We start from the raw sequence: 25,623 nt of genomic DNA, 5'->3' as shown, positions 1-25,623 counted from the left end.
CCCTGAACTTATCACTTCAAAAATACCAAAGTAGCACTTCTGCCTCGCAGCGCTGGGGTCCCGGGTTCAATCCCAGCCAGGGAGTGTCTATGTTCTCCCTGTGTCTGTGCGAGTTTCCTTCCACGCTCCAAAAACATACAGGCGGGTTAATTGGCTTCTAACTAAATTGGCCATAGTGTGAGTGAATGTAATAGGGGCAGGGACAGATGAATAATCTAGGGATGCACCGAACCCATTTTATTGGGTTTGGCCGAATCCCCGAATCCATTCCGAGGGATACCGAATACCAAACCGAATCCTAAGTGCTGTGGAAATGTGTCGGTGCTATATAAATAACTGGAAATAGTAATAACAAATTTGAACAGCAGGTGGCGCTGTTGGTTCGGATTAGTTATATAAGCTGTTTCAAAACTGCTTGTATCTTGAAAACTAGAATAAAAATAATGTAAATAGCAAAGGTGCTCAGAAGAGGACTCTTCTACATGAATTTGTTGCAAAAAGTAGCACAAAAGATGACTTTTAAAGATAAATTTCTTCTATTTTTTAGACATGGGGCATAGCTGTTTATGGACATTTACTGGCTGGAGAGAAGCGAAATGAATGAAGAGGCGGAACCACGCACTCAGTATACAGAGAGGCTTCTGATTGGAGAACATCACCTTGGTAGGCCATAGTTGCCCCTTTATACCAGACTGTTACCTGTGTAACCATACAAACTCACTACTTGCAACAGTAACACAACACAAGACGTCTGTTTCATGTATTTTATTTTTGTGCCCTGATTGGTCGTTGGTGGCATCTCAAAAGCCACCGTGGTTCCAAAAATTGTCCAGATTCAATGAGAAAAACATCTAATTCCAAAAAAAGATTTTCTCCTTGAATTGGATTCTCCTCGAGTTTCCCTCAGACTTCAATAGAGTTTTTACTTGATCCCTTGAAACCCAAGTGATTTGTACGGAGCTTTTTCCCCGAGCTACTGGCCACTTTGTTGCCCTGACCGTGTCGGTATTTGCCATAAAATAAATAGTTTGTAGGCTGCAGAGTTTTACCCTCCATGTTCTCAGTCAACGGTTGGTCTGCACCATCTTTCTACTTGAAGTGTATTGTTCTAAGGGCATTTAGTCAATACTGTACCCTAGAGAATGTTCCTCCGTATATCCGTACAGCCCTGAAGTGCATTGATCTTTCCTTCTCCTCTGCATTGCAGGGTTTGAGTCCATACAGTGTCTCGGTCCTTTTGGGCTGATGCTTTGCGCTCTGTCCCATCAGTATAATAATGTTTGCTGAGCATTTATTTCCCTACTACTCCAGGCTTTGCAGGAACCTGTGGTGTCTTTGGCTCATACAGGTTCTGTATCTTGCAGTGGATTTACCCATCTCATCTTCATCCCGGCCTTGCAGACTGATGTGGGAACGGTGCAGAGAATGAGATTATGGCACCGGGTAGTGCTGGTGTTTATGGGGCAGAGCTTCAGTCCATACAGCATTGCTGATTCTCTCTCTGCATCACGGAACTTGTTGCGCTTACCCTAAATTCTCCTTATATCAGTGATTTCATGGATGACTGATTGACACAGGTGAGGTCGCCCATTCTTTCTTTCTTGTGTCCGTATAGCATGGAGCAGGTTGTAGGCTGCACCATAGCACAAGGGATACTGGCGCTCCAGGATGGGTACCTAACGGCAACAGTAAACAGTCAGTGATGGGGAAAAAACCATGAGAGATAGGAACATAGGGCATACGCAAGAGGATTCAGTAGGGGGTACATTATCCCTTATAATACAAGAGTGATACTCAGAGTTCCCTGTATAACTCAGCCTGCAGCCTTGTGCCTTTATATGGGCACAGAACCCCACAGTGACTGCTAATATCCTTATCATTTACAGTAGGGGGTACATTATCCCTTATAATACATGAGTGATACTCAGAGTTCCCTGTATAACTCAGCCTGCAGCCTTGTGCCTTTATATGGGCACAGAACCCCTCAGTGACTGCTAATATCCTTATCATTTACAGTAGGGGGTACATTATCCCTTATAATACATGAGTGATACTCAGAGTTCCCTGTATAACTCAGCCTGCAGCCTTGTGCCTTTATATGGGCACAGAACCCCTCAGTGACTGCTAATATCCTTATCATTTACAGTAGGGGGTACATTATCCCTTATAATACATGAGTGATACTCAGAGTTCCCTGTATAACTCAGCCTGCAGCCTTGTGCCTTTATATGGGCACAGAACCCCTCAGTGACTGCTAATATCCTTATCATTTACAGTAGGGGGTACATTATCCCTTATAATACATGAGTGATACTCAGAGTTCCCTGTATAACTCAGCCTGCAGCCTTGTGCCTTTATATGGGCACAGAACCCCTCAGTGACTGCTAATATCCTTATCATTTACAGTAGGGGGTACATTATCCCTTATAATACATGAGTGATACTCAGAGTTCCCTGTATAACTCAGCCTGCAGCCTTGTGCCTTTATATGGGCACAGAACCCCTCAGTGACTGCTAATATCCTTATCATTTACAGTAGGGGGTACATTATCCCTTATAATACATGAGTGATACTCAGAGTTCCCTGTATAACTCAGCCTGCAGCCTTGTGCCTTTATATGGGCACAGAACCCCTCAGTGACTGCTAATATCCTTATCATTTACAGTAGGGGGTACATTATCCCTTATAATACATGAGTGATACTGGACAGATCAACCCTCATTTTGCCCTGCCCTTTTATGATATTCTTACCTCCATATTACAATCCCAATGCAGAGAGCTAGAAGTGCCAGGGCCGCTGCCAGGAAGAGCAAGGCTGCCAAGAGAAAGACATGGTAACTACACGGAAACTACAAAGGACCCTCAACAACATGTATATGATCCCTTTTATGATGCCTCCTCATAGGATAAGGATACAGACAGAGAAGGGGGTGTGAGAGCAGTTAGAAGTGTCTATGGATAAAGCTTACTGCTATTCTTGGACCTTGGACACTATAGGCTTCTTCATATAGGATGAGCAGAGGTGAGTGAGTAGAACATAGACCCTTTCAAAGATCGCCTTAACGTATAGTAGCCCTATGACTTCCTTCCTGCAGGCACCTTCGGCATTCTTCCTCGTCTCCATGACAATATGGCACTCACCTTTACTGGCAGACGTATGTTCTGTATTATGGTGCTCTGATGTACTGTTGGGGGACGCCAAAGAGAGTTCTTCAGATGTTTCTTGGAGGGGGGTGGAGTTGGTCACTGTGATTGGCAGTCCTGTGACAGAGAACGTTTACCTTAAATCCAGCACAACCTTGATTCCTCTCTTCTATGTCTTGTTTTACCCATACATGCCCATGTCGGTCTGTCACCACCAACCCCCCATATCCAACCCCCCTACACTAGAAGCAGTTTTGTCTATTGGCATCTTTATTTTCTCGAAATATAACCTCTGTTGCCAGGATACGCTCCTTTCTTTCACTGCTAAAGCACTAATCCATGCCCTTATCCTTTCCCGCTTAGATTACTGCAATTTCCCACTAACCGGCCTCCCAGACTCCCACCTCTCTCCCCCGCAATCCACCTTAAACTCTGCTGCTAGGATACTCCTGCTCTCTCCTAAAGGTGGCCATACACGTGCCAATTATGATATTTCCTGCGACCATTGGAGGTAGAAACAATAGTGATTCAATCCCTATCTAAAGGTCCCCATACACGTTAAGATTCGCTCGCTTGGCAAGATCGCCAAGTGAGCAGATCTTCACCCGATATCCCCACCAACAGGTGGGCGATATCGGGGAGCGTGTAGGCCCTGGGGCCAAACAATCGAATTATATTGGCGGCAATGGGGCAGTCGGTTCGGGAAGCGCATCTACAAGCCGAAGTCCCCGATCCGACTAGATTTTTAAACCTGCCCGATCAAGGTCTGGCCGATTTCAGGCCACATATCGTGTCGGGCAGGCCCATCGGTAGTGCCCATACATGGGCCGATTAGCTGCCGATATTGGTCCCTTAGACCGATTTGGTCCCCAAACCGACTGCCCCATTGCCGCCAATATAATTCGATCATTTAGCCCCAACGAATGGGGACCTTTACGATTCAGCCCTAACCGCAGATTTTGCTCAGGCGCTTTCAATGGCGCCCCACCCGATCAACAAAACATGGTAACTACACGGAAACTACAAAGGACCCTCAACAACATGTACAGTATATGATCCCTTTTATGATGCCTCCTCATAGGATAAGGATACAGACAGAGAAGGGGGTGTGAGAGCAGTTAGAAGTGTCTATGGATAAAGCTTACTGCTAGTCTTGGACCTTGGACACTATAGGCTTCTTCATATAGGATGAGCAGAGGTGAGTGAGTAGAACATAGACCCTTTCAAAGATCGCCTTAACGTATAGTAGCCCTATGACTTCCTTCCTGCAGGTACCTTCGGCATTCTTCCTCGTCTCCATGACAATATGGCACTCACCTTTACTGGCAGACGTATGTTCTGTATTATGGTGCTCTGATGTACTGTTGGGGGACGCCAAAGAGAGTTCTTCAGATGTTTCTTGGAGGGGGGTGGAGTTGGTCACTGTGATTGGCAGTCCTGTGACAGAGAACGTTTACCTTAAATCCAGCACAACCTTGATTCCTCTCTTCTATGTCTTGTTTTACCCATACATGCCCATGCCGGTCTGTCACCACCAACCCCCCATATCCAACCCCCCTGCACTAGAAGCAGTTTTGTCTATTGGCATCTTTATTTTCTAGACATATAACCTCTGTTGCCAGGATACGCTCCTTTCTTTCACTGCTAAAGCAATAATCCATGCCCTTATCCTTTCCCGCTTAGATTACTGCAATTTCCCACAAATCGGCCTCCTAGACTCCCACCTCTCTCCCCCGCAATCCACCTTAAACTCTGCTGCTAGGATACTCCTGCTCTCTCCTAAAGGTGGCCATACTCGTACCAATTATGATATTTCCTGCGACCATTGGAGGTAGAAACAATAGTGATTCAATCCCTATCTAAAGGTCCCCATACACGTTAAGATTCGCTCGTTTGGTGAGATCACCAAGCGAGCGGTTCTTCACCTGATATCCCCACCTACAGGTGGGCGATATCAGGGAGCGTGTAGGCTAATTCGATCATTTGACCCTAGGGCCAAAGGATCGAATTATATTGGCGGCAATGGGGCAGTCGGTTCGGGAAGCGCATCAACGAGCTGATGCGATCCCTGATCCGACTAGATTTTTTAACCTGCCCGATCGAGATCTGGTCGATTTCAGGCCAGATATCGGTTGGCCAGGCCCGTCAGTAGTCCCCATACACGGCGAATTAGCTGCTGAATTGGTCTTAGGGACCCATATCGGCATCTAGAATCGGCCCGTTTATGGGGACCTTTACGATTCAGCCCTAACCACAGATTTTGCTCAAGCGCCTTCAATGTTGCCCCACCGATCGACAAAACAATCCGCCCCCAACCCTTAACTAATTCAAAATGTACCTACCTCTGTAGGTTATAGCATAGCCTGGGCCACCAAACTCTTGGTCCGACTGGAAGTGAAACCAGAGTTGACCAGATGGGAGTATTACGCTGCTAGGGGGTTTCTGTCCACCTTGAACCTTCATGAGCAACGTTCTGCTTGTCCCATCCCTGACTTCTAAGACGTCCTTGGGGTCTGGAACCTGGAAGATGTGGAACTGCAACTCAATGGCGGCACTGCCCGGAGCGAGTACATCCCACATGCAGGAGACGCTGGGACCGTATTCCTCAGGGAAGTCAGGGGAGTAGAGGACACCTGAGCAAGAAGTGAGGTTCTCTTGGCAAGCCCCGACCCATGCTACAGAGGAAGAAGCAACGAATGACTCTTGCACATACCCTGCTTTGGGTTTCCCACCCCGCCATATACAAAGACAGTACTTGTGGCCATTAATATAGAAGCTCACCGCTGTACACGCTAATCTTCCCATCGCCTCCACATATTTCATTGGGTTTCCCAAAGCAGTACTGGTCGCACTGGGAGCCGCTGGCGGGCTGCAAGCTGCCCACGTCGGACGGATCTCCACAGAAACAGGCGTATCCGGCCTCCAGACCTGCATACTGACAATGCAATCAGTTTGGTGGAAAGTCAAGTTACAGAAACAGAAATTGCACAAATGAAAAATAATCGTGTTGGCTTTCAAAAGTACAACTTCAGATGGCCAACGTGTAACAAGGCGGTCGGAGCCACCACCATCATGAGCACCGGGGCTCAGATATTGTCTTGCCAACCTGGATGGCTAGGGCCAATGGGGCAGCCCCTCTACATTCATAGAATAATCAGTGGTACTGGGGGTCAGTAGGTAGCAATGGTCGGCCATGGAATATCACTTTGAGCTTGTCCTGTACCTGGTAGCCCTTGGTGCGGCAGTATCTGATGCAGGCCTGGACAGTAAGCTTGGAGGACGTTCCACTTGCCCCACTAAGTGCAGGAGGGGTGCCGAAATCTAGAAAGCAGCCGAGGTAACCAGGCACTGAGGGAGGAGACAAAGGCTGGTGTTATTGGACATTCACCGTTCGGCACAACATGGCTACAATTCTAGCTTGACATACTTTGGAGACAACATGGTACTCTAATTCAGTTATGCACTTACTGTGGCATGATGGGATATCACAGGGGCGTGAGTTTGGGGTGGCACTTACTGTGGCATGATGGGATATCTCAGGGCGTGAGTTTGGGGTGGCACTTACTGCGGCATGATGGGATATCACAGGGGCGTGAGTTTGGGGTAGCACTTACTGTGGCATGATGGGATATCACAGGGGTGTGAGTTTGGGGTAGCACTTACTGTGGCATGATGGGATATCACAGGGGTGTGAGTTTGGGGTAGCACTTACTGTGGCATGATGGGATATCACAGGGGAGTGAGTTTGGGGTGGCACTTACTGTGGCATGATGGGATATCACAGGGGTGTGAGTTTGGGGTAGCACTTACTGTGGCATGATGGGATATCACAGGGGAGTGAGTTTGGGGTAGCGCTTACTGTGGCATGATGGGATATCACAGGGGCGTGAGTTTGGGGTAGCGCTTACTGTGGCATGATGGGATATCACAGGGGCGTGAGTTTGGGGTAGCACTTACTGTGGCATGATGGGATATCACAGGGGTGTGAGTTTGGGGTAGCGCTTACTGTGGCATGATGGGATATCACAAGGGGGTGAGTTTGGGGTAGCACTTACTGTGGCATGATGGGATATCACAGGGGGGTGAGTTTGGGGTGGCACTTACTGTGGCATGATGGGATATCACAGGGGGGGTGAGTTTTGGGGTGGCACTTACTGTGGCATGATGGGATATCCCAGGGGCGTGAGTTTGGGGTAGCACTTACTGTGGCATGATGGGATATCACAGGGGCGTGAGTTTGGGGTAGCACATACTGTGGCATGATGGGATATCACAGGGGCGTGAGTTTGGGGTAGCACTTACTGTGGCATGATGGGATATCACAGGGGGGTGAGTTTGGGGTAGCACTTACTGTGGCATGATGGGATATCACAGGGGGTGAGTTTGGGGTAGCACTTACTGTGGCATGATGGGATATCACAGGGGGTGAGTTTGGGGGTGGCACTTACTGTGGCATGATGGGATATCACAGGGGGTGAGTTTGGGGTAGCACTTACTGTGGCATGATGGGATATCACAGGGGGTGAGTTTGGGGTGGCACTTACTGTGGCATGATGGGATATCACAGGGGGGTGAGTTTGGGGTGGCACTTACTGTGGCATGATGGGATATCACAGGGGGGTGAGTTTGGGTGGCACTTACTGTGGCATGATGGGATATCACAGGGGGGTGAGTTTGGGGTAGCACTTACTGTGGCATGATGGGATATCACAGGGGGTGAGTTTGGGGTGGCACTTACTGTGGCATGATGGGATATCCCAGGGGCGTGAGTTTGGGGTGGCACTTACTGTGGCATGATGGGATATCACAGGGGGGTGAGTTTGGGGTGGCACTTACTGTGGCATGATGGGATATCCCAGGGGCGTGAGTTTGGGGTGGCACTTACTGTGGCATGAAGGGATATCACAGGGGGGTGAGTTTGGGGTAGCGCTTACTGTGGCATGATGGGATATCACAGGGGCGTGAGTTTGGGGTGGCACTTACTGTGGCATGATGGGATATCACATGGGCGTGAGTTTGGGGTGGCACTTACTGTGGCATGATGGGATATCACAGGGGCGTGAGTTTGGGGTGGCACTTACTGTGGCATGATGGGATATCACAGGGGGTGAGTTTGGGGTAGCGCTTACTGTGGCATGATGGGATATCACAGGGGCGTGAGTTTGGGGTGGCACTTACTGTGGCATGATGGGATATCACATGGGCGTGAGTTTGGGGTGGCACTTACTGTGGCATGATGGGATATCCCAGGGGGGTGAGTTTGGGGTGGCACTTACTGTGGCATGATGGGATATCACAGGGGCGTGAGTTTGGGGTAGCACTTACTGTGGCATGATGGGATATCACAGGGGCGTGAGTTTGGGGTAGCACTTACTGTGGCATGATGGGATATCCCAGGGGCGTGAGTTTGGGGTGGCACTTACTGTGGCATGATGGGAAATCACAGGGGCGTGAGTTTGGGGTAGCGCTTACTGTGGCATGATGGGATATCACAGGGGCGTGAGTTTGGGGTAGCGCTTACTGTGGCATGATGGGATATCCCAGGGGCGTGAGTTTGGGGTGGCACTTACTGTGGCATGATGGGATATCACAGGGGCGTGAGTTTGGGGTGGCACTTACTGTGGCATGATGGGATATCACAGGGGTGTGAGTTTGGGGTGGCACTTACTGTGGCATGATGGGATATCACAGGGGCGTGAGTTTGGGGTGGCACTTACTGTGGCATGATGGGATATCACAGGGGTGTGAGTTTGGGTGGCACTTACTGTGGCATGATGGGATATCACAGGGGCGTGAGTTTGGGGTGGCACTTACTGTGGCATGATGGGATATCACAGGGGTGTGAGTTTGGGTGGCACTTACTGTGGCATGATGGGATATCACAGGGGCGTGAGTTTGGGGTGGCACTTACTGTGGCATGATGGGATATCACAGGGGGGTGAGTTTGGGGTAGCACTTACTATGGCATGATGGGATATCCCAGGGGCGTGAGTTTGGGGTGGCACTTACTGTGGCATGATGGGATATCACAGGGGCGTGAGTTTGGGCTGGCACTTACTGTGGCATGATGGGATATCACAGGGGCGTGAGTTTGGGGTGGCACTTACTGTGGCATGATGGGATATCACAGGGGTGTGAGTTTGGGGTGGCACTTACTGTGGCATTATGGGATATCACAGGGGGTGAGTTTGGGGTGGCACTTACTGTGGCATGATGGGATATCACAGGGGCGTGAGTTTGGGGTGGCACTTACTGTGGCATGATGGGATATCACAGGGGTGTGAGTTTGGGGTGGCACTTACTGTGGCATTATGGGATATCACAGGGGGTGAGTTTGGGGTGGCACTTACTGTGGCATGATGGGATATCACAGGGGCGTGAGTTTGGGGTGGCACTTACTGTGGCATGATGGGATATCACAGTACTTCCAGTAAATTCCATCTTCATTCTCTGACACGTAGCACCAAGGCTGGACGTCTGCATCAGGGTTTCTATCCCGGAATAGAGAAAATATAGATATATTATATTATTATATGAGATATATTATACATTAACAGCCCCCCCCAATATTAACAGCCCCACCCCCTTGTAGGGATTTTGCTGCCGGCGAAGGCGCCAACTGGGGTGGCCACCATTTTAGAATACATTATAAGACAGAGAAAAACGGCGTGGTGTGGGGAGTGATGACACAAGGGGGAGGGGCTTTGGTATCATGGAGGAAGGGGAAGGAGGTATATTAAAAGGGAGGGTACGTTTGGGGCGGGTTCTGGGCAGATTGATCAGGGCTGTGCCAGATACCAATGGGGGCTGCTGGGAAACCCTCCAGTTCTGCATGGCAACGTGAGCCAACCATTGGCCAGTGGGCCAAACACGGCAACGTGCCCATCAATGGTTTCTTTATTAGTGAAATGCTATTTGTCGGAGTAATTTCCTAATAACCAGGAACAACCTCAAACAGGAAGTTATAAGGGCAGCACGTGAATTTCCTCCCCAAAGGCCAAAACCATCCAGTTCCTTGTCCTGGCAGATATTCCTCTCTTAGGGCCTCTGCTTCATTGCTTCACTTCATTGCTGATTGGCTACTCCCCTCCTACTGTGCTTCTGGCAGGGACCGTTAGGACACGCCCACCCTTCGTTTGAAACATGGACAGGGACCTGAGAGGATCTATATTGAGCTCCAATAAAGGGGCCTTAGATCGTATTCATTTTTAGACCAAAGTGAAACCAGTGCCATATACTATTCATAATTTTAGTTTATCCTATATGTCTCCTTTAAATGGAGAAGATGAGCTCTGTATAAACAAACCCATTCCTTCCCTAAGCTGCAGTCCTTTATAGGAAAGGAGAAGCTCGTTATACAGAAGGGTTATATGTGGGCTGGTAAATGAGTTTACTACCTATTCTACCCGCCTACTGCCCACCCCATGCCTTTCCTTTATGCATCACTGAATACAAAATGAGTTGTAACTCACTCATCTAACTGTCATTTTGGCCAGGAATTGAGCAGAAGCTAAGATGCCCACCTAGTACATGCAACACGGAAAGAAGATTTAGACTTTACCGGCAATAATTGTGGTTGCCCAGCCCCAGCTCCCCGTCGGAATCCGACTGAGCGTTGAACATGTGCTGATTGGTCTGGTTCCAGTATAGGCAGGGGGTCCCCTCGGGCCCGGCGTGGCTCACTGTCCCCCGGTAGTCTCTCCCATTCACCGTGAAGCATTCCGACAGCTCTGAGGGGAGAGTTTCCAAGCAACAGTAGGTATCATTGAACATCATACATGAACAATAGCCCCTCGCTACCCTACCCCCAGCCCAATGCCCTTCTGACAAGGAGTAGTTGGTTCTCTTTTGGGGTACAGGTATAGGACCCGTTATCCAGAATGCTCGGGACCTTAAGTCTGCTAAAAATCATTTAAATATTGAATAAACCCAATAGGACTGTTCTGCCCCCAATAAGGGGTAATTATATCTTAGTTGGGATCAAGTACAGGTACTGTTTTATTATTACAGAGAAAAGGGAATCATTTAACCATTAAATAAACCCAATAGGGCTGTTCTGCCCCAATAAGGGGTAATTATATCTTAGTTGGGATCAAGTACAGGTACTGTTTTATTATTACAGAGAAAAGGGAATCATTTAACCATTAAATAAACCCAATAGGGCTGTTCTGCCCCCAATAAGGGGTAATTATATCTTAGTTGGGATCAAGTACAGGTACTGTTTTATTATTACAGAGAAAAGGGAATCATTTAACCATTAAATAAACCCAATAGGGCTGTTCTGCCCCAATAAGGGGTAATTATATCTTAGTTGGGATCAAGTACAGGTACTGTTTTATTATTACAGAGAAAAGGGAATCATTTAACCATGAAATAAACCCAATAGGGCTGTTCTGCCCCAATAAGGGGTAATTATATCTTAGTTGGGATCAAGTACAGGTACTGTTATATTATTACAGAGAAAAGGGAATCATTTAACCATTAAATAAACCCAATAGGGCTGTTCTGCCCCAATAAGGGGTAATTATATCTTAGTTGGGATCAAATACAGGTACTGTTTTATTATTACAGAGAAAAGGGAATCATTTAACCATTAAATAAACCCAATAGGGCTGTTCTGCCCCCAATAAGGGGTAATTATATCTTAGTTGGGATCAAGTACAGGTACTGTTTTATTATTACAGAGAAAAGGGAATCATTTAACCATTAAATAAACCCAATAGGGCTGTTCTGCCCCCAATAAGGGGTAATTATATCTTAGTTGGGATCAAGTACAGGTACTGTTTTATTATTACAGAGAAAAGGGAATCATTTCTAAAAATTAGAATTATTTGCTTATAATGGAGTCTATGGGAGATGGCCTTTCCGTAATTCGGAACTTTCTGGATAACAGGTTTCCGGATAAGGGATCCCATACCTGTACTAACTCATCTAATGATTGTAGATGTGGCCCTAGAATGCTGCTACCCCTGTCTAGGTGGGCCATTCTTTTAACTAGAGTTCCATTTCTCTAAGACAGGGGCAATTGGATTAACCTTCTTGAAACCAGACTGGTGGCAACCCAGAGGCTTCCAAGTGGGGGCCGAGGGGCTACTGGGAGTCCTAATGATGATCCCTGTAGAGATGTTGCTGAAGGTCCCAATAACGTCTGGTTACAGAGCTGAGTAGAGGAGAAAACCAGATGGGTTAACACCTCAGGGACATTCCCTCGCTCATCGTACAGCGTCATGTCATTGAGTTCAGGAATTTCCACCAACAACAAAAGGACAGATTAGCGCATTTACTCAAAAACAGCTGCCAATCAACAGTAACGTATGGCATAGCTCCTCTGACAATGTCAGCACCAGATGCACCTTAAGGGGAACACCTGCATTGTGGGAGAGACGTCTATGGGGAAACACCTTGTACCTTCCAGGAGCGTCCCTATGGGATCCCTGGGTAATATACTGATGGAACCACCCTGGAACTATAGCGGGGTGACTGTTACCCCAATGTTTCTATATATCTGTAACCTTGTTATGGGCTAAGGGGGCCCAGCCTGAAGGCCAGTTAGGGGGGGATTTGGGGTGAGTGCTTATTTGTGCCCTGGGTACCCCTGGAACTATAGCAGGGTGACTGTTACCCCAATGTTTCTATATATCTGTAACCTTGTTATGGGCTAAGGGGGCCCAGCCTGAAGGCCAGTTAGGGGGGGATTTGGGGTGAGTGCTTATTTGTGCCCTGGGTACCCCTGGAACTATAGCGGGGTGACTGTTACCCCAATGTTTCTATATATCTGTAACCTTGTTATGGGCTAAGGGGGCCCAGCCTGAAGGCCAGTTAGGGGGGGATTTGGGGTGAGTGCTTATTTGTGCCCTGGGTACCCCTGGAACTATAGCAGGGTGACTGTTACCCCAATGGGGTACTTTATTGCCATCATGTTTTTTTTTATTCTTCCCAGATATCTATTGACGTGCAGGGCCATATTTCCTAGTGCCAAGGGCAGCACCAAATAGAAATCCGGTATTGTGCCAAGCTTTAGTCGGCAGAAAAAAACATGGCAGCCTGCGCTGGTCAATATAATACCCATGGGCAGTAAGTTTGCCTTGGTGCACCAGCTCAGGGCAGAAATATCATTAATTGGGGTTTCCCAGTAATTTGGACCCCATGGGTTGCAGATTTCCTTCTCTTTTAACAACATTGGCAACACAGGGCAATTCCAAGGGTTTTGTTGTTCAAGCATTTTCCAGCTCAGCTGGGGGGCAACTAAATGCTCAGAATCCCCCTTCTTTCATTATTATGGAAATGGCCTGTACCCGTGGGTCTCTCAAAAATAAATTAGCCATCATTTTCTACAAGCAGTACTTCCCCCCCCCCATGCACCCCATAGGAATGAATGGAAATTTTGCATCAGGATTCGCAGCGACTTTCCGTGTTTTGCCATTGCCGGATTTTTCTGCCAAACAGGAGCAAAAATTAGCCGTGTATGTTTTGCCACCGGCGATTCCCTTACTATGAAATGTCATATAGAATATATATATAAAAGCCTGGGGGCAGCCCTAAGAACTGTCAGAGGTATTCCCTGTGTCTTTATAATCCAACCGGGGGCCCTCCTGCTGTTACGGAACCCAAACTCCCAGCATTCCGTGCCAGCCTGTGGTTGTCGGACACCCCTGATATCCAGTGTTACCATTGCAGCCCCTTCCCTAAGAAGAGATGAGTCTGCCCATCTTCCTTACATCCTTATGGGGGGGGGCCCCAGCTTGCCGTCCCTCCTGCCAGCACCCTCTGGTCCCTGCACCCAGATCAGCTCCTTCTGTGCAGAGTACAGACGCCCCCAACTCCTTCCCCTCATTCACTTCAAAGCCAAAGACTTCAAAGGGACAGACAGCTGCTCTCAGCCCCCCCCCCCCACCCCCTGGAATCAAGAGACCCACAGCATCCCAGCAAGGATCCCACTTCAAAGGAGATCCCTGGGAATGAGGCCCACCCGCCCCAACACGCAGCCGAGTGAGAGCAGGAGACCCTGGGGCAGGAATGAGGTGAGTGGGCATGTATGTATGTGTATGTTTTTGAGTATGGGGGGGGCAAGTTTAACCCCCACTTAGCCGAACGCTCCGCCATACTCACACAGCTCTCAGGGGATGCTGGGAGTTGTAGTTCAGAGCAGCCAATAAAAGGCCACTGACCACTTTGTGCTACTTTACCCTGTATTTAATGAAACTTGCAGTTAGTAGACAATGGTGCAATATATAATGGGTAAATCCAATATTAAGAACCCCCAATATACCCCGAATCCCAGTGCCCTTGCACCCGCCATCCCAGCGCCCTCGGACCCTTCTTACCTGGATGGGTGACCTCTGAACTCACGTACAGGACAAGATTCAGCAGGAACAGCCACAGCATCTCCACCAACATTGTGGGGGAGTCACAAACCCCCCTAGGGGCAGGAAAACATTCTCCCCAGGAAAGAATCAAATCCTCGCGTGAATGAAGAGCTTGCAATCAGTTTGCCAGACCTTCAGTGGCCCCAAAGGGACCCCCCCCGCCCCCCAGAGCCGTGCCTCCTGGGACTGGTAGAGAGTGGCGGGACCCTGAGAGCAAGAGACAGACAGCAATGTGTCCTGCCAGACAGGCTGAGCTCGCTGCAGTCTCATCTCTGTCTGTGTGTCTCGCAGGTTTATCATTTCTGGGAGGAGACGAACAACCTAAAGGCATCTCATGTTACTACCTGTCCTCTCTACCTGCCGGGAGCTGTCGTCCTCCTCTCTGAGGAGCTGTCTCTGGCTTTTCCTATCATGTACCACTACCTGCCTGGTTAGGCTGTCTCTACTGGCAGCCCTTGGGAAGGCTAGTTACCCTGACCTTATGTCTCAGCCCTCGCTTTTAGAGTGTAAGCTCTTGTGAGCAGGGCCCTCCCCTAGTGTCTCCGATCCTCATCCAATGTAACTGCAAACCATATTTGTGAGTTGTTTATATGTACATGTTAACTGTTCTGTCTTTTGTACCCGTCTTTTCTGTAAAGCGCTGGGTAAACTGATGGCGCTATATAAATAATAATAATATGACAGTGGGAGGGTTGGCACTGATTACAGAATCACCGCATATTGACTCCCCCATCATTGTAGGTGCCCCGCACTGGATACATTGGCCCCTCACCCACTTACTACCCCCCTCTCCCCTGTGTAGCATTGCATAGAGCTGTCTCCTATGAGAGGTCCTGTTGCCTGTGTAGCCACGCTCTTCTTGCCATGCCAATAGAGATATCAACCTTCCATCAAGGAAATCCAGGAACATTGTAGCTTCACCCACTAATACTAACTGTAGATATTAGTATCACAATAGCCTTGGATATTCTGATTGTTCAAAAACTCATCCAGGCCCCTCTTATAGGCATTAACAGAATCTGCCATTACCCCATCACTAGGAAGGGCATTCCCCAACCCCCTCACTGCCCTCACCGTGAGGAACCCCCTACCCAACATCCCCCGGCAGGGCATTCCCCAACCCCCTCACTGCCCTCACCGTGAGGAACCCCCTACCCAACATCCCCCGGCAGGGCATTCCCCAACCCCCTCACTGCCCTCACCGTGAGGAACCCCCTACCCAACATCCCCCGGCAGGGCATTCCCCAACCCCCTCACTGCCCTCACCGTGAGGAACCCCCTACCCAACATCCCCCGGCAGGGCATTCCCCAACCCCCTCACTGCCCTCACCGTGAGGAACCCCCTACCCAACATCCCCCGGCAGGGCATTCCCCAACCTCACTGCCCTCACTGTGAGGAACCCCCTACCCAACATCCCCCGGCAGGGCATTCCCCAACCCCCTCACTGCCCTCACCGTGAGGAACCCCCTACCCAACATCCCCCGGCAGGGCATTCCCCAACCTCACTGCCCTCACTGTGAGGAACCCCCTACCCAACATCCCCCGGCAGGGCATTCCCCAACCCCCTCACTGCCCTCACCGTGAGGAACCCCCTACCCAACATCCCCCGGCAGGGCATTCCCCAACCTCACTGCCCTCACCGTGAGGAACCCCCTACCCAACATCCCCCGGCAGGGCATTCCCCAACCTCACTGCCCTCACCGTGAGGAACCCCCTACCCAACATCCCCCGGCAGGGCATTCCCCAACCCCCTCACTGCCCTCACCGTGAGGAACCCCCTACCCAACATCCCCCGGCAGGGCATTCCCCAACCCCACTGCCCTCACCGTGAGGAACCCCCTACCCAACATCCCCCGGCAGGGCATTCCCCAACCCCCTCACTGCCCTCACCGTGAGGAACCCCCTACCCAACATCCCCCGGCAGGGCATTCCCCAACCCCCTCACTACCCTCACCGTGAGGAACCCCCTACCCAACATCCCCCGGCAGGGCATTCCCCAACCCCCTCACTGCCCTCACCGTGAGGAACCCCCTACCCAACATCCCCCGGCAGGGCATTCCCCAACCTCACTGCCCTCACCGTGAGGAACCCCCTACCCAACATCCCCCGGCAGGGCATTCCCCAACCCCCTCACTGCCCTCACCGTGAGGAACCCCCTACCCAACATCCCCCGGCAGGGCATTCCCCAACCCCACTGCCCTCACCGTGAGGAACCCCCTACCCAACATCCCCCGGCAGGGCATTCCCCAACCCCCTCACTGCCCTCACCGTGAGGAACCCCCTACCCAACATCCCCCGGCAGGGCATTCCCCAACCCCCTCACTACCCTCACCGTGAGGAACCCCCTACCCAACATTCCCCGGCAGGGCATTCCCCAACCCCCTCACTGCCCTCACCGTGAGGAACCTCCTACTCAGCATCCCCCGGCAGGGCAGGGCATTCCCCAACCCCCTCACTGCCCTCACCGTGAGGAACCCCCTACCCAACATCCCCCGGCAGGGCATTCCCCAACCCCCTCACTGCCCTCACCGTGAGGAACCCCCTACCCAACATCCCCCGGCAGGGCATTCCCCAACCCCCTCACTGCCCTCACCGTGAGGAACCTCCTACTCAGCATCCCCCGGCAGGGCATTCCCCAACCCCCTCACTGCCCTCACCGTGAGGAACCCCCTACCCAACATCCCCCGGCAGGGCATTCCCCAACCCCCTCACTGCCCTCACCGTGAGGTACCTCCTACTCAACATCCCCCGGCAGGGCATTCCCCAACCCCACTGCCCTCACCGTGAGGAACCCCCTACCCAACATCCCCCGGCAGGGCATTCCCCAACCCCCTCACTGCCCTCACCATCATCATGGTCTGGCCCTGCCCCATTATGGCATCCCCTACCCTGGTGCTAGGGTATAAATATGGGAGACCGGAGGGTCGAGAGATCTGCTGGTGTACCCAGCTTTATTGTACCCAGCTTTATTGCACACAGGGACCGCCTGATCCTATGGCCGACCAATCAGATATTGTATTCCTCTAGGCAGGTATGAGATCTGTTATCCAGAAACCATTTCTCTAAATATATAGGGAAAAGACCTCTTTAATAATTAGATCTTACACCTGAGATGTCAAGGAGAAGCCAAAATGTCTGTCTGTTTTATGGGGTGCACTTGGAGCCATAGCCCAGTAGTTCTTATTGGCTGTCAGTTTCAAGCTTTGTAATGAACGTAGCAATATGGTGCCCCCGAGTCACTGGTTGGGGATCACTGGCCTAGGGAGTGAAGGTCAACACACAACTCCTTGAACTGAGATGGACCCCCGGCATTAGCAATGTAGAGCAACCCACCCCCTGCAGGGAAAAAAAGGCAAAGACATTTCCTATGAGGACTGTAAAACGGGGAGGAGCGAAGATTTACATTCACTTGTTGCTTCAAAGCAAAATGCAGAGAGGGAGGAAAAAGCCTCTTTTCACATTTTCACCACTTATTGTATCAGGCACTGAGATCTCTGTTTCAACTGGCCTTTAATCCTGCTGTGCTTGGCTGCTCTCTGGTCTGTAATAACTGCCGACCTGCCCCTCTCACTGCAACCTGCCCCGGGGCACAGAGCAACCTCTCAGGGTCACTGGTAGGGCAGCAGAATTGTGCTCTTGTGCCCACCGGGAGCTGGGGCATTCCCACAGGCATGAGATCTCATCCTAACCAACCTTCTGGGTCGAACCCCCTAGGTTACAGGTATTTAAAAACACTGGGGTAACCGTCACCCTGCTATAGTTCCAGGGGTACCCAGGGCACAAATAAGCACTCACCCCAAATCCCCCCTAACTGGCCTTCAGGCTGGGCCCCCTTAGCCCATAACAAGGTTACAGATATATAGAAACATTGGGGTAACAGTCACCCTGCTATAGTTCCAGGGGTACCCAGGGCACAAATAAGCACTCACCCCAAATCCCCCCCTAACTGGCCTTCAGGCTGGGCCCCCTTAGCCCATAACAAGGTTACAGATATATAGAAACATTGGGGTAACAGTCACCCTGCTATAGTTCCAGGGGTACCCAGAGCACAAATAAGCACTCACCCCAAATCCCCCCCTAACTGGCCTTCAGGCTGGGCCCCCTTAGCCCATAACAAGGTTACAGATATATAGAAACATTGGGGTAACAGTCACCCCGCTATAGTTCCAGGGGTACCCAGGGCACAAATAAGCACTCACCCCAAATCCCCCCCTAACTGGCCTTCAGGCTGGGCCCCCTTAGCCCATAACAAGGTTACAGATATATAGAAACATTGGGGTAACAGTCACCCCGCTATAGTTCCAGGGGTACCCAGGGCACAAATAAGCACTCACCCCAAATCGCCCCCTAACTGGCCTTCAGGCTGGGCCCCCTTAGCCCATAACAAGGTTACAGATACTGTATATAGAAACATTGGGGTAACTGCCACCCTGCTATAGTTCCAGGGGTACCCAGGGCACAAATAAGCACTCACCCCAAATCCCCCCCCTAACTGGCCTTCAGGCTGGGCCCCCTTAGCCCATAACAAGGTTACAGATATATAGAAACATTGGGGTAACAGTCACCCTGCTATAGTTCCAGGGGTACCCAGGGCACAAATAAGCACTCACCCCAAATCCCCCCCTAACTGGCCTTCAGGCTGGGCCCCCTTAGCCCATAACAAGGTTACAGATATATAGAAACATTGGGGTAACAGTCACCCTGCTATAGTTCCAGTACAGACCCAGCTGCAGAGCAGAGGAATGTGGCCGCGCCCAGCCGGGGATCAGTCAGGGAAGTGATGAGATATTAATTTGTGCTTAATTAGCACGGTACAGTATGCACACATAGCGTGTAGTTATAGTCATTTAAGTAATCTACATAATTACACAAAGATACATTACAATTTGCAGCATAATACGGTGTCTCTCATCAGATACTTTCCTAGCTACATAATGTCCTGTAGGGTTAATCTTCCCCTTTACGAAGCTCTGATAAGGCCCCATCTAGAATACACAGTGCAGTTTTGGGGACATCCCCCCAAAAACATAATGAAAAAATGAACAAACAAACACTGGGTCCAAAACGATTTCAGCACTGCATGTACAGAGATGGACCAAGTAGGTGTGGCCAAGTTCTGAGCAACTTGCTGCCATGTTATTAATGATGATGACCATACCCAAGGGTGACCATCCAGTTGTCTCCCAATGGGCAGGGTAAGCATGACTTGTATGCACTAAGTCACCTAAACCATCATACTGTGTGGCCCAGGGGTGGCCGGCTGGACTTCTGGAGCTGAGGGTGGCTTTCCAAGAGACTATCATGGCACCGGCCTTCAGGAGACCTCATATGTAATCGATCTATAACATCAGAATTTTATGATAATCTGTCCCTCAAGCATGTGGTAGGTTTGGATAAATGTCCCGCTACATGGGAAGTGTCAGACAGTGGTGCTATAGCCAAGAGTCTAGAACGTTGGTAGAACCATATATCTAGAGATCATAGATGTTAAGCTGATATACAGGGAAGGCTTAAACTAAGATAAAAAAGCAGTCTTTATTCCAGCATCAGTAAAAGGCACATATACATCCCCAAGGACCTACGCTTGACGCGTTTCGTGGCATCCCACGACTTCCTCAGAAGATGCTTCTGAGGAAGCGGGGGGATGCCACAAAACGCGTAGGTCCTTGGGGATGTATATGTGCCTTTTACTGATGCTGGAATAAAGACTGCTTTTTTTATCTTTATCCTCGTGGTGCTCCGCTATTTTTCCTGCTTTGCAATTGTATACCTTGGATCCACTGGGAGAGGATCTGCGTGTAGCACACTTGGTGTGGGCGGTAAGTGCTCCCGTGTTTTCGCTATATTTTTTGCTTCTATAAGGCTTAAACTAAGGGCTGAAATATCATGTATGAGGTGGTTCTGGCATTACAGATTGTTGTACGACGTGTGGTGGAACTCCATGCACAGTACAAATGTAATTCTTGAATATTTCCAGTGTTTAGAAACATGCCAAGCCCAAACCATACCATGGTATCCCAGGCCAACAATATGTACCATAATCCAGCTCGAGCACTTGCTGTTCCAAAACTAACATCTAATTATCTGCAGCTTCTCCATACGGTGACTCTACCTGCAGGTGTTCCAGATACTTAGCTTCCAAGGCTTAAGCTGGATCTTTTCTTGGCAGTTTCCGAGTTGGGCTAAGCTAGTTTGGGCAGGTTTATATCAGTCATTGCTCCTAAGAACATTTCATACTATGGTTACATGAATTCACCTCCGATAAAGAAAACCTAGTGCTAAGGGGGCGTTTTCGCTGCTGGTATATGTCAACCGGTGGAGGAACACCCAAACCCTTACTGCCAACTCTCGTTCTCTTAAAGAGAAAAGCATAACAGCGCTAGTGGTAGTGCTTTTTCAGCCTGAAGACTCTTCTTCTCATTCTTTGGCTGCCACCAATTGCCAATCAAAGTTGAAAGTAGGGCAACCATTAAAAATCTTGATGTCCACAATTAAGCTCCATCATAAGGTCGCAAAATGAGTGGATCATTCCCCGATATTTCCGCCTTGAGGTGGGCGATCTCAGACTGATACAATGACAGAGATACAGGTACTCAGGGCAACGACCACATGAATGAACCAATGCGAGCAGCACTCTGTGTAAAACTGTCCAAGTAATATCATCCAGATACTGGTTTTGTAGGCCCATTGCAGTGCCCTATACACGGGCAGGTAAGCTGCTGACATGGAGCCGAGTCATCAGCTAAAATCTGACCATGTTTGGCCACCTTTGGGCTAAGGGCACAATGAGCATTTCGACTGCGGCTGAGCTCAGGTGTAAAACACTGGTGGTCAATAGTGATGGGCAAAATGTTTGGCAAGGCATGGATTCGCTGCGAATTCCCTCGTTTTGCCATTGGTGGATAGTTTCGTTAAACGGATGAAAAAATTAGCTGCGGAAAAATTCACCGTGCGTCCAAGAATTGTTGCAACAATAGTCGCGGGTGTCAAAAGAATAGTTGCATGTCCAAAAGTGTCGCAAGAATAGTCGCGCGTCCAAAAATTGTCACAAGAATAGTTGCGGGCGTCAAAAGAATAGTCGCGCGTCCAAAATTGTCAAAAGAATAGTCGTGCGTCCAAAAATTGTCACAAGAATAGTCGCGCGGCCAAAATATTCGTGGGCGTCAAAAGAATAGTTGCACGTCCAAAATTGTCACAAGAATAGTCGCGCGTCCAAAAATTGTCGTAAAAATAGTCGCACGTCCAAAATTGTCGCAAGAATAGTTGCGGGCGTCAAAAGAATAGTCGCGCGTTCAAAAATTGTCACAATAATAGTCGCGGGCGTCAAAAGAATAGTTGCGCGGGCGACAATATTTATTGGCGAAGCAAAATGGGACAAATTCGCTCATCACTAGTGGTCAAAATCTGTCTATCACCATATCTCCTAGCGATGCATGGAGGAACTAGATATAAACAGAAAGATCTGCCTTTTTGACAATTTGGTCACACGCAGGGCCAAATCAGGAAGATCCGGTGTTCGACTGCCGGCCTGTGTTTGCACCACACTACATTCCTATGTAGACCAAGTTGGGAGAAGACCACATTAATGTTTTAATGAGGCCCTTGTCTGGTGGAACCTCTTTGGATAGATATTGGTCAGGCTGACCTGGTGCCCCCTGACCTTCCGTCGGCTCATGTATGGCGATATTAACACTCTGCTTTCGGCAGACAAAGTAGTGGAGGGCAGATGCAAATGTTTCCGAGGGCTGGGCAGTTGAGCCAATAGGCCTTAGTATGCAATTACACAACTCAACAACAAGGCAAGTAATACAAAGGTGCCGCGCTCACCCCCGGCTGACAATGCTTGGGGCGGTGGAACAGCTGCATTAGGGTCATTCACACTGTAACCTTCTAATAACAGAGTCGTGAGTCACACATTCTCCGTAACACTTTCAGCCTTCGACTCGTTCCTTTCCCCACCACAAAAATGTCATTGATGTATTACAGGGAGCCATTATAGCAAGTGACGGGAGGATATGACAGGTCACACTGGAATTCCATGGCCTCCATAAGGAGATGTTCAAAGACGTCCAACGTTATTTTGAATATTACACATTAATTCAGCTCTTTTTGTCTCTTTTGTACAGTTATAATGTGAGGTTCGGGCAAAAATTACCCTTTGACTTTGAGTGAGAAGGCAGCTTGAAGACAAATATGGGTTACTAACCCTGGGGCTAACTATGTTTGTTATGACCCCTCCGACACACCTTGAGAGTTGCAAATGGGCCACTAAATGACTCCTGCAACCTCACGGTTTGTCTCTTAACTTTTAAAACACTATAGGACAACTGGGAAAGTTTCCCGAGAAATTAAGCATCCAGCGACAGAGGCCACCAGAACCCGCAGTCAATGTACCAGTTTGGCTGCAAATGAGCATTCGAGAATATAGTCGCCCCTGCTTTTATGTTTGAATGGCGTCACTGCCAGCATGTGTCATCACTAGCAACATTAGTGTCCCATTCACTTGGGGCGATTGACACAAACCCACTAGGGTTATCATGGAATTACTGTCCACTTTCATCAATATATGAACTTGCGTATTTCATCCTAATTCTGTAAATGAACCAATAGAGTGCTGATGTGCTTTGGCTGTTCCCGAGAAATATGTAAAGGGATAGGGGGCATCCATGACTAGTATTCCTTCACTCAACGGCAGAAGACATAAAGTGCAGCTGTAAGGCCAGTGTTACCAAGGGAGATTTGGGGTATTTTGGCCACCAACTGTTACCCGCCCCTGCTCCAACCCCTTACACCCAGCCGCTTGGTGACCATGAGAATTTTGGGATCCCAATAGAGGAGACCAAGGTTCCCTTCCACTTTCTGTCCAACACAAACAGAAATGTGATCTCTCGGGAACATTCCTTACCCCCTGGCCACAAAACAGCTATGGCAATATCAAATATTTTATTAAAAATGCAAATGTGAAGACCTTATAGAATTCCCCTCCCCCACCCCGATGGTGGGAATTGCCTTCCTAGAACACCCAGGCTGCCATCATTGGTCCATTTCTGCACTAGACATGCTCAGCTTGCACGGTAGAGGCCTCATCCTCTGCTGATCTTCTGGAGACACGATGTTATGTGCCAACGTGTTCCTCTCGTCTTTCAACCTCTATCTCCTTTCTTACACTTTAGCCTTTAAACCTTTTTCTCCTTATCTCTTGGCCTCTCGCATTGTAATCATCTCTGTGCATTTAAGAAGATTAAAGGGATCTCGCCTAAATGTAGCTCAGTAATCTGCTTCTGGCTGTGCCAAGAACAGCTGTGGCCAATGCCACCATGACAAGGCGCTATCCAACTCAGTATTGTCTCTTTGCGTATTCCCAAACGCCATGACAGACACGTACTACAGGAATCTGTCTAACATGGGGACATCCTCTGGATTACAAATAGGGGGGATGAAGTGTATTACAGCCACATAGCCATAAACGAGAAAGATTCCATGTTCTTAAAGTGTTTATGTACTCTTTAATACACAGAAAAAGGCAAAACACTACCCTGTTGCCCCTAGATCCCAGTAGGGTACCACCCTTGGTTCTGTGCCAAGCCTTCTCAAGGCGCTGCTGTTGGCCTCAGAGCAAGTATGGCCACTTAGAATAGGTGTATGGCACGGGAGTGTGCACCCCATAGATCAGGGGTGGGCAAACCTTTTGGCTCAGGGCCCACATTGACTTACAGCCAGGCCAGGCTAGCGTTGCGCCCAGGACTGCCATCAGAAATCACGGGGCCTCTCAGCTCCCCCCCCAGCATCCTGCAGCTCCCCACCCCAGCATCCTCCAGCTCCATTCCCCAGCTTCCTTCAGCTCCCCCCAGCTTCCTGCAGCTCTCCCCAGCTTCCTGCAGCTCTCCCCCAGCATCCTCCAGCTCCATTCCCCAGCTTCCTGCAGCTCCCCACCAGCATCCTCCAGCTCCATTCCCCAGCTCCCCCCAACTCCATTCCCCCAGACCGGATGTGGCCCGCGGGCCATAGTTTGCCCACCCCTGCCATAGATGCTACACTGCTTGTCTGGTACCTGTTTGATTGCCTTGCCGTTGTTTTTTTTTTTTAGATAAGAAGAGGCCTGGCTGTCCATTTTCATGCCAGGAGTTGGAGGAGGAGGAATAAAAACAGCTTGTGTAGACTGGGATTTTACACAGAAGAAACCCTACTCAAGTGTGAATGTACAATTCCTTTTTCGAACGATATAACTCTGAAAGAATAATATTGACTGGCCAAGATATACATGTAGCCTGATTCCAGTAGAACGTGGTGTTATTATACAGCCTGAAGCAGAACAGTCTAGCTGCCCGCTAATTCAACTGGTGGCCATACACCATAAGATCTGCTCATCTGGCTGGGTTGCCAATGAGCGGACCTTGCCCTATGCCCAGGGGGGTGATATCAGAGTAATTTGATCATTACAATGGGATTAGGACCCATCGGAGCGAGGACATCAATGAGCAACCTCGCCAAATGAGCTGACCTACCTAGGGTGGGTGATATCGTAGTAATTCAATCATTAGGATCGATAGAACAGCAATAGGACCCTTCAGAGCAAGGACCACATAAATGGCCTGACGCAGTCCCCGATCAACACCTGGACAATTTAAGGCCAGATACCAGTCATGTAGGCCCATCAGGGGTACCAATACTTGGGCAGATAAGATGCCGAATCAGTCTGAAGGGCCTGAATCTGAATGGCTGAGGTTATTCTTTACTGCAATTTATACCATAAAAGAGACATTCCTGAATTACTAGCAAGCATGGCTGAAGAAGGATTGTGGCACAGAAGTCATACTCTAAAAGCCTGCCCTTAGTATTAATGGACATGGTGGCAGGTAGGTCTGCAAACACCTAAATCTGCATTTTCTGGTCAAGCTCCACCTGACGCGGCTGGTTACAAGCCTCCAGCGACCAAGAATGGCAGTGGTGAACATGCCTGGTGTGCCACGAGCCACAGATACTCATAGAATGTATATGGTCGTACCCTATGAAGGGGTTTTCTGAGGTTCCATTTTCCCCGATATCACCTCCCACACAGCAGATAAATCCTTCCAATGTAACTTGGACTGACAATTTCCCCACGGAGAAGA

At 49.3% G+C, this 25,623-nt stretch overlaps 1 protein-coding gene across 4 annotated transcripts; it reads right to left on the bottom strand.

Annotated features, from left to right (window-relative positions):
- Nucleotides 1–750: 750 nt before the first annotated feature.
- kremen2 (kringle containing transmembrane protein 2) lies at nt 751–14,791 on the bottom strand. Of its 4 annotated transcripts, none has more exons than XM_031892758.1 (10): nt 14,470–14,790; nt 10,707–10,875; nt 9,545–9,636; nt 6,369–6,493; nt 5,927–6,080; nt 5,488–5,820; nt 4,463–4,582; nt 3,143–3,262; nt 2,753–2,816; nt 751–1,676 (listed from the first exon to the last, which is right to left on the bottom strand). In XM_031892758.1, the coding sequence occupies exons 1-10, from the start codon at nt 14,540–14,542 to the stop codon at nt 1,541–1,543; spliced, it is 1,386 nt and encodes a 461-aa protein (XP_031748618.1). In that variant the 5' UTR covers nt 14,543–14,790; the 3' UTR covers nt 751–1,540.
- Nucleotides 14,792–25,623: the final 10,832 nt, after the last annotated feature.

The sequence above is a fragment of the Xenopus tropicalis genome, chromosome 9 (assembly GCF_000004195.4).
Source record: "Xenopus tropicalis strain Nigerian chromosome 9, UCB_Xtro_10.0, whole genome shotgun sequence".
Classification (NCBI taxonomy): Eukaryota; Metazoa; Chordata; class Amphibia; order Anura; family Pipidae; genus Xenopus; species Xenopus tropicalis.
Note: the sequence above shows the minus strand (reverse complement) of the source record. Positions and strands in the feature narration are given on the sequence as shown.